At 43.1% G+C, this 10019-nt stretch overlaps 1 protein-coding gene across 2 annotated transcripts in view; it reads right to left on the bottom strand.

Moving 5' to 3' along the window:
• SYN3 (synapsin III) overlaps positions 1-10019 on the bottom strand; it is a 467769-nt gene that overhangs the window by 81920 nt on the left and 375830 nt on the right. For both annotated transcript variants that reach the window (XM_037847793.1, XM_037847792.1), the window contains exon 7: positions 7095-7157. In XM_037847793.1, coding sequence (XP_037703721.1) covers positions 7095-7157 — 63 coding nt within the window. The remainder of the gene's footprint in view (positions 1-7094; positions 7158-10019) is intronic.

The raw sequence follows: 10019 nt of genomic DNA, 5'->3' as shown, positions 1-10019 counted from the left end.
TAAAGGACTGATAGATCCCCTCCTAAGGGCCAATTTTGCTTAAGAGAAGCAGAGAATAAATAAGGCCAGTGGCCATCTATAGGGAGTGGTGGGGTAGGGGAGAGGAGGGGACAAACGGAGGGAGATGACTGATGAGAGGGAGGTCAGTGGAGTGAGTGTGGGCTCCCCCCCCACTCTCCTTCACAGTGTAAACGACCAGACCCTTGACCAGTCCTTACACTGAGCACCTTGCAGGTTGGAGCTTGTCCACTGCTCTCTCTTTACTTGGCTCCTGCTGAACATAAAACACAGACAGACTCTCCCCTCTGGCAGTCTCCCAGTTGCAGGGAAACTTTTGGTTTCTTAGCCTTTCCCCTGGGCTCATTCCTCCACTTGCTCATTCTCTAACACCTCCTCTTCACCACCGTGCAATCAGGCCACCTACTCCCACTTAAAAAGCAGATGGTGCTGGGAAAGCCGGTTAAGTGACCCAGCCGAGGAGGAGACATCAGGGTCCAGGTCTCTTGGAGCTGATGACAGCAGCAGACCTGGCCCAGCAGGGGTGTGGGAGATGCCTGGGCTGCTGCAAGCTGCCACCTTGTCCCCCCAGGACAGGGCTGTCTGCAGGGGTGCCTGAACCCTGTCACTCATCACTCCAGGCTCTTATTAAACAGAAGGACAACAGACCCCATGCCCACAGGGGCAAGCATCAAGGTACCTGGGTCTGGACGACTTAACCTGCGGCCATGGCGATGCCCTTCACCCCTCTGAGCTCAGGCGCTAGAGGTAGACTGCTTAGGTCTAACCCAGCTCCACTACTTAAAGCCCTTGCCTCAGTTTCCTCATCTGTAAAGGGGATACCAACTGCACCTTCCTCATAAGGCTGCTGTGAGTATATGTAAAGCTCTTAGTGCCCAGCTCAGAGAAAGCTCTATGGAAGCATTAGGTTTTATTAGTTGTGCTAATAGTAGTAGTTCTGTTCTTATCTCTAAAGTGAGGAGGGGAGTTGGTGCCGAATAAGCTCAAAGGTCTTTCTTCTCTTCCTGTTCTGTTATTCTGTGATGCTCCCTTGCTGTGTGGCCTTGGGCAGAGCCTTCCTCTCTCTGGAGCCTCACGTTCTTATCTTCTAAGTGAGGTGCTAGGACTCGAGCCCTCCCCAGTGCTGACAGTCTGTGAATCTATGAAACAAGGAAAAGGCGGCTCCCAGGGTGGAGTTAACTTGTTATCTTGGCCTCTCCCGGGGATACTGGAAGCCTGTTTTCCTTACTTTAATAATTTACGCAGAATTTCATCCCTGCCCACCTTCCCCCAACTTTTTTGTCCATTATGAGCAACTGCTTATCTCATTTCAGCTGTTAAGTAATCATAAAACAGCTTATATTTTTAGTGGGCTTTTAGAGTTCACATCCATTAGCATTTACCAGGTGCTGTCCTAAGCTGGGTTGATTTATTCTTTCATCACAGCAACCCCAGGAGGGGGATTATTGATGCCTTTTTAAAGATAGGGAAATTGAGGCACAGAGCGACTGTGATGGTTAGGTTCATGTGTCAGCTTGTCCAGGTGATGGTGCCCATGTGTCTGGTCAAGCAAGCACTGGCCTAACTGTTTACTGCTAGGACGTTTGTGGCTGGTTAATAAACCAGAAGGCTGTTTTATTAAATCATCAGTCAATTGGTTGCAACTGTGACTGATTACATCAACAAAGGGAGTGTCTTCCACAATGAGAATTCAATCAGCTGGATTGCATCAAATCAGTCAAAGACTTTTAAGCGAGACAGATAGAGGACCTTCACTTCTTCTTCAGCTAGCCAGCGAAGCATTTCCTGAGTTCATTGGAGTTACCAGTTCACTGCCTGAGGAGTTCATCGAACACCTTCATTGGAGTTGCCAGTTTGCTGCCTGCCCTATAGAATTGGGGCTTGTACATCCCACAGTTGCGTTAGACACTTTTATAAAATCTTTTATTTAGATCTCTCTTGTTGATTCTGTTTCCCTAAAGAACCCTAACTAATAGAGTGACTAAGTCACTTGCCCAAGGCCACACAACTAGTAAATGGCAAATCCAGATTCAAACCAAAAAAATGAGACCCTAGATTCTGTACACTTTACCCCCTCTCCCCCTGACTATACCTGCTCTTGGTCTTGAACTTGACTTTCAATGGACTGCTCCTATTATTGGTTAAAACCACAGAATCTTATCACTGGAAGACAACGTAAGGGTTGTCTCTGGGGTGTCTTAACCTCCGAGAGGGTCAGAGGCCCCTGTGGGAAGCTAAAAGAAGCTACAGACAGCTTTCCCCTCAAAATGCTTATACTACTTCTACACGTAAACATACACACAGATAGGCACTCAGTTTCAGAGAGTGCAAACATCTCAGGCTCAGAACCTGGCACAATGCCTAAATTCTCTTAAAACTCTTTAGTACGAGTTCATCTTTGAGCCAGCTCTCCAGTGATGAGCACTTCTTACCAAACCATTCCATGAATGCCCACCTCTGACTGAATGAAAGATGCTTCTTAAAAAAAAATCAGACATCTATTTCCCCATAACAGTGGTCCAAGATCTGCCCATTAAATGTTACAGAGAATCAGCCCAATTTTATCTTCCCATGACAATCTACCACGTTTCTGAAGATGCTGGCCACACTATCTCTAGCCTTTCCGGGCAAGATGCCCCATCTTCTTTCCTGCTCCATTCATTCTTCTCTGGTCACATTAATTTGTCAGTGCCTCTCTCAAACACCCCTAACTGGTGCATAACTCAGAATGGAACACGATCTGTGGACTGACCAGCACAGCAGGTGCTCACCTTCTTTGTTTTGGATGTCAGATCTCCATTAATATAGCCTAAGAGTGTATCACATTTTAAAAACTTTCTCTTATTTTGAAATACAATGTAGAGAAATACACAAAACAAAAATGACAGCTCAAGGAACTATTACAAAGCAAACACCCACGTATTTGCCACCCAAGATAAGCAATAGAACATTGCCCACACCCAAAAATCCCCATTCCAGCCTCATCTCCATGACCATTCCTTTCTCCTTCCCAAAGGCAACTTCTATTCTGACTTTCATGTTAAGAACTTTCTTGCTTTTCTTAAAAATTTTAATCACCTAAGCATGCATCTCATTAAACATTGGAGTTTGGTTTCCTTGGTTTTGTATTTTATTTAAATGGAATCATGTAATAGGCATTCTTTTGTATCTGAGTCATTTCACTTGATGGTGTGTTTGTGAGATTCATTCACACTGTTGTTTGTAGGTATAATTTATTCATTTTCATTTCTGAAAATATTCTAATTGTATTAATATGCCACAATTTGTCTCTCTGTTCTACTGTTGATGGACACATGGGTTGTTCCTGGGGCTTGGCTATTTCGAACACGGGTCTTGGGGCACACATACATGTACTTAGGTTGAGTATACCTAAAAGAAGAATTTCTGTGTAACTTCAGCTTCGTAGATAACATCAAACAGTATTCCAAAGTGGTTGTATCAGTTTACACTTCCACTAGCTCTGTGTGCTTTCCAATCGTTCTGTATCCTTCTCAACACTTAGTATTATCAATCTTTTAAATTTTTATCCATTCTGGCAGTTACATAGCACCATCTCATTGTGGTTTTCATTTGCCTTTCCTCAATGACTAATTTTCAGCTATTTGTTGGTCATTTATGGCTTAGAGCTTTTGTCAACCCCATTACTCATCTGAGTCAAACAGAACTTGTAGCCAAGTGAATTCAAATCTCCTTGATATTTGATGCTGTTTAGTCACATCTTCCCTACTGACTTCAGTTGAATTTTGGATACCAGAGCAAGTCTGAACATTTCTAACAATGACAATAGCTAATATTTATTGAGGGCCTGTTGTATTCCAGGCACTGTGCTTATATACTTACTTTACATGTATCATGACTCTTAATCCTCATGACAAACTTGTGAGGTTGATACTATTAATATCTTCATTTTACATAAGGATACAAGGCCAGTGAGATTAAGTGATTTACCCAAGGTCTCGCAGCTGAAAAGTGCTATAAACCGGATTTGAATCAACCCCCGTAGCCACTATACTCCACTGCCTCTCAAAGACAGAAACATTTGACTACTTAAAAAAATTTTTTTAATTGTTAAAAATGGAATCACAAAATGGAAAGGTAACTGTCAAATGAAGAAAACAGTTGCAAAGTGACAAAGAATTAATGTTCTTAATGGATGAAGAGTTTTTATAAATTAATAAAAGACAAGCATCTAAACAGAAAATGGTTAAAGATGTCTGAGGGCAAATAAATCTGGGAAATTCTGCATACTCTTTTATGTACTTGTAGCTCCATCCCCAAAGTATATGAGCAAATTCTGCACTAAAATCTTACTTTAATTCAGAGTTTTCCAAACATATTTGACCAAAAAAACCTTTAGCATCCTGAAAATTATAACTCTTTGGAACACACTTTGAAAAATGTGCTCTATTATAACCACTGCTCCCTCCAGTTTCTAGTCTGGAAAAACTTTCAACAAAGGAAATGAGGTTAGTTTAGTCCAGGGTTTTCCAACTTTGACACTATTGACATTTTGGGCTGATTTGTTGTGGGGGTTGCCCTGAGCCTTTTAGGATGTTTAGCAGCATCCTTAGGCTCTACCCTCTAGATGCTAGTAGGACACCCCCTCCCCCAGTTGTGACAACCAAAAATGTCTCCATACATTGCCAAATGCCCTCTGGGGGACAAACTACCCCTAAGTAAGAAGCATTGGTCTAGCCTGATTGACTTCTAAGGAACTCAGGGTGTTTGCCATGATTATATCCTACTCTCTATGTGCTCCCCAAACTGCATAGCACTTTGCTATAGTCTGCTTTCTGTGCCTTGTGACATCCTTTGTTCTTTGTTTTTATACAAAGTTGTCTTGGCCCATCTCTTGTCTTCTAGCCTTTCCTATTAGTTATGAGTCCTTAAGCTTCCAGGCACTCCAGACCAGTTTCCCTGATGTCTAATGTTTCCTCTCATTAATTGCCTTGGGAAGACCATCTACCACTTGTCTTTCCAAACCGAGCCCCAACTCCTCGAAGATGCCTTTCAGTCTCCAGGTGGAATTAAGCCTCTCCTTTGTGCCCCACCCTCTGCACAGCCTTCTATGTGAACCCCAGCCACACATTCTACTAGATCATCTGTGTGAATGTCTCCCCATCTCCTTGAGGGCAGGTACCGAGACCTACTTATCCTCCAGTGCTCAGCATAGAGGAGGCCCCATCAATGTATGCAAAAAAAATGGAGTAAAATCTATTTGAGGATGGGCCAGCAATTTCATCCACGGGGTCCTAGCTGTATTTTGAGCAGTCTAAGCTCATTGACAGCTTCCCACCATTTTCCTCCCAGGAAAGTTCACCCGGCTTGTTTCTAGAGAAGGTAGCAGCACAATGGGAGGTGCCAGCTTTGTTTTCCTCCTTCGCGGTCATGAACATGACATCATCTGTTCAGTCGGCATGTCTGGGCTGTTCCTGCTGGTTTTCTCATTCCAAACATAAGGCAAGAAGACATTTTCCCTTGAACTCAGCATTTTTGCAAGTCTCGGTTTATTCCAGTTTGTGCCATTTTTTTTTTTTTTATCCTGAGGGCTGTGCCCTCCCTTCCACATTTTGGGAGTCCCTGACTTCCTCAGAGCCATGCTCATCCCCTCCCCAAGCATTACATCCACCTCTTTAAGTACTTCCTTCTTTTTATTCCCCATTGGGATTAGTACAAGATTTAGAGACAGAATCTAATTCCTGAGAATGCTCTAGCCTTACCAGAGCTGTGTAAGGTAATGGCAGTGGATGGAGAGAAAGGTTCGAGAAACATTAACAAGGGACAATTGACAAGACTTGCTGACAATTTGGATGTGGAGAAGGGGAGATGACTCTCAGGTTTCTCTTTTGGGAAAACTAACTGGTGGCTCTTGACACAGAGATGAAGGTCACTGAAGGAGGAAGAGAGGAGGCTGTGGCTTGTTGGGGAAGATAGTGGTCGCCATGGTGGACGTTTAGAGTCTGAGGTTCCCATGAGAGCCCGAGGGGGTGACATGGTGGAGGCAGCTGTATATGTGAGCCTGATGCTCTGGACAGCGAATGTGACTTGGGAGACCATTGACATGGGCATGGCACCTGAAGCCCAAGGAGTAGAGGAGAGTTTGTGGAGTGCTCAGATGGTGTTTGCTGATGGAGCAGCCATGGCGAGGGCTGGATGCAGGAAGAAAAGACCCTGAAGGAGACTGGGAAGGGGTGGCCAGAGGGAGGGCGGGAAAGCCGGGAGAGGAGCATGAACCGGAAGCCACTGGAGGAAGAGTGTCAGGACCGAAGGCGTGGCCGGCAGCTCTAAATGATACAGAGGTCAATTCAGATATGGACAGAAAATCACCTGCTGAATTAGAAATGGAGGGATCCTTGGGTACCATGGTGAGGGCCGAATTGGTGGAAATACATAAAGAGACCAAACTGACAAAATCATTTGTGCTCCTGGATGAAGCCCTGCTTGAATCTATCATACGAGCCCAGACTTCCCACTTGGTTGAAACAATGAATCATCTTTCTTTCCCCCTACAGTGATTTGAGTTGGGTTTGTACACTTGCAACTGAAACAGGCTGACCAATATAGTTTGTCAGGGTGTCATTGTGACCATGTAAATTATATTATTTGCTTTGGCAGAAGCAACTGACTCTATGGGCTTCCTCCATGGAGCAATTTGTAGTCACGACCTTCTAGGTGTTAGCCCTGCAGGTGACAAAGACATGAGGAAGACATGAGCTTACAGTGTAGCTGTGGAGAGGGCAGCATCTGCACCTTAGAAAAGCATCACTATCTATAAAATGCTTTGCGTCCATTTCTCTTATACCACAATCATAGGAAACAATTTGCTAACAATTCCAGGCAGGGGTCAGCAAGTACAAAGCAATCTGGAGAGATGTCCTGTGCTGTGGGAGCTGAGTAAGGTGGCTTGAGGAGGGAGGGGGAGGTGCATCGTGGACTCCCAAACACCCTGTTCTGGGTGGCTGGGCTAGGGTGGGTGGCCAAGGGATGGAGGGAGAGGGGAGCAGGCTATGGGGGGAAGCTGTGCGAGTAACCGATGTGCAAACTGTTTCTCCTACCTTCCCCATCCCGGCGTGGGCGTGTCCCAACTTGACCACCACTGGGAATCGTGGGGCTGTGAGCTGAAAGAGACAAGAGGAAATCATGAATTAGCATCTGAGAGCTCTGGGCACTGCCTGTTCTGTAGAAAATTCACTCTTCTTTTATTGCCAGGAATCCCCACAGGAATGCTTTGACAGGTAGACAGTCATCCTGCTGTGGCTGAAACACCCAAATGTCAGAGCTTTCAGCTTCTTCCAAAGGAAGCTCTGAGCTCTTAAAACAGAGTACCACCAATCTGGAGAGACAGTAGAGCTGAGCAAATGGAGTGGTTTCAAATCCTGGCTTTATGACTTGTGCAATTTTGGACAAGCTGCTACATTGATCCATGCCTCGGTTTCCTCATCTGTAAAGCGGGAATGATAATAGTATCCACCCCATAGGGTTGGTGTGAGGACTAAATGAATTATTACACGTGATACATCATTTGCACTCAAGGAATGCCAGCTTCGTTATTCCCCTCCCAGTTCTGCCTTATGCTATTTCCCTCTCCAATCCTTTCACTTTCTGAAAACTCTCTCTACCTCCTCCAAGCCCACTGCAGGCCACCCCATGAGGTTCCTTAGTATTAGTGATTGCACCCACTGGCACATGTATTATTGGCTGCACCTTGTCGGACTGATCTGTATTATCTCCTTTAGAGAGTGATGCAGCTATAAGCCAAGGACGCCAAGGATAACCAGCACCCACCAGAAGCCAGGAGAGAGGTATGGAACATGTTCTACCTCACAGCTTCCAGAAGGAACTGATCCTGTTGACACTTTGATTGTGGACTTCTGGTCACCTGAACTGTGAGGGCATACATTTCTCCTGTTTTAAGCCATGCAGATGGTGGTACTTTCTTATGGTAGTCCTGGGAAACTAATGCAGAGAGTTAAACTTTCTGAGGGCTGTGGCCTTGATTGTTTGGGTCCCTTTTTTTATCCCCAGCTCCTGGAACTGCCTGACCCAGAGAATGTGTTCAATACTCAATCTGTGGTTCGATCAATGCTTTCAGCAAGACCCATGAGTTATGCATTCTTCTCCCTCTGATGCAAATGAAGAAAGCAGAATTGAAAGATTACATGCTGGTCCATGCTCTTGGCCATTTAGCAGAAAATCAGCATTCAAACCTAGATCAGCTACTTCCAAGCCCAAGATCTTTCTGCTATGCTTTACCTCCTTTGTGTTGTTCCTGTGAAGTTTGAAATGTGTTTGCTTGGTTCCTAGAAGTGCATTCTGAGTTGTTTGATGGCAAAGGTTATCCCTTTTATTTTAGTCATAATATCACCCCCTTCCACTTGAGTCACCCCCAGGGAGGGTTAATCAAGTCCCATTTCCATAACCACATGGTTGTCTGTTCTTGCGCCTATCACTCGGTCCTAAAGTGTCTGCCCTCCCATGCTGTGGGCACCCAGAGAGCTGGAGCCGCAGCCCTTCCCCCATGGTGCCTAGCACCTTGCCTGGTGTGTAGTAGCTGCTGTAGGAGTGTCTGCTGTGGATTACAAAGCAATCCTAGGCATCTTATCTCATTTAACCCTCACTATGGCCCATGGAGAAAGCAGGGAAGATATTTTAATAATCATTGTACAGATGAGAAAATTGAGACTCAAGTCAGCTCCCGGTAAGGGCTGGAGCCAGGATTGAACTTGGCTTTGTCAAGCTCCACGTGGCATATTTACTTTAACAGTTTCCTCCAAGTTGTAGTACAAGGGCTGCCTGGGGTGGAAGTTGAATACATTTTCCCCCCTATTTCAGGCTAAATTTATCATTCCCTGGGTCTAGGGTGAGCAAATGTATCTTAAAAAATAAACAATAGTATTTTATGAAAATTTACACTTGATAAATTTTGGAGCTCAAAAGAGTTGTCAGAGATCATTTAAATCTTTAATTTAATAGTAAGGAAAACTGAGTCCCGCCTCAAATTAAGTGGCTTCCACAACACAAAGGTTTATTTCTTAAAAAAAGTTTTTAAGAAATTGTGTCCTAGAATTGTTGACTTTCTCAAATTTAGCCGCTTGCTTTCAATGAAGATACGAGATTTGAATATTTCTGTTTGATTCCATCTTGCTATCATTGCATTTAAATATTTTTTCCTCTCAAGCGAATTAATTAAACCCATAATAATTTTCATATTTCCATGTTCAACTATTCACTTTTTTTAATGATATTTTTTATTGTAGAATATAACATATGTACATAGAAGTGATAACTTTCCAAGTGCAATTTAACAAGTAGTTAGAGAGTAAATTTCAAAGAACATTATGGGATACAGTTCCACAGTTTCAGCTATTTCCTTATTGTGAAATATAATATATACACAAAACAGTCTGATGCAGGGAACCACAGATTTGTAGAAATTCTCAAGATACAGAATATGATATCCTAAACTCTGGCATATTGTGACACAACATGGAGGAACTCACTCTGATGTGGTATAATGCTTGTATGCCTTGTGATATTAAGGCCCTCAACTTGCTGAAATAAATAGTAAACACATTTTTTTTTTCCAAAAAAACCCACAATATTTGGTTTTGATCTCAGAAGCAATAATATATACTCAATATGAAAAGTTTGGAAAATATTATCAAGTGTTAATATTATAAATAAAACAATAAAAATCATCCTCAGACTTATAAAAGTTCTGATGTATTATTTATTTCCTGGTCTTTTAAAATAATTTAATTTATATTTGTTTTTCTTTTGAGTTGTTCTCTTTTTGCAAAACTGGGAGTATAGTGCATATCCAATTTTGCTTCTTGCTCCTTTCTACTAAATGTTATGTGATGAGAATGTTGCCAGTGGTTATTATTTGTTAGTTTAATAATTATCATGAATATTTCACATATGAAAAACAACTTAAAGAGCAATATTGTGGATATCACCTAGATTAAGAAACAAACCAC

Source organism: Choloepus didactylus, chromosome 8 (genome assembly GCF_015220235.1).
Source record: "Choloepus didactylus isolate mChoDid1 chromosome 8, mChoDid1.pri, whole genome shotgun sequence".
In the NCBI taxonomy this organism is placed as follows: domain Eukaryota; kingdom Metazoa; phylum Chordata; class Mammalia; order Pilosa; family Megalonychidae; genus Choloepus; species Choloepus didactylus.
Note: the sequence above shows the minus strand (reverse complement) of the source record. Positions and strands in the feature narration are given on the sequence as shown.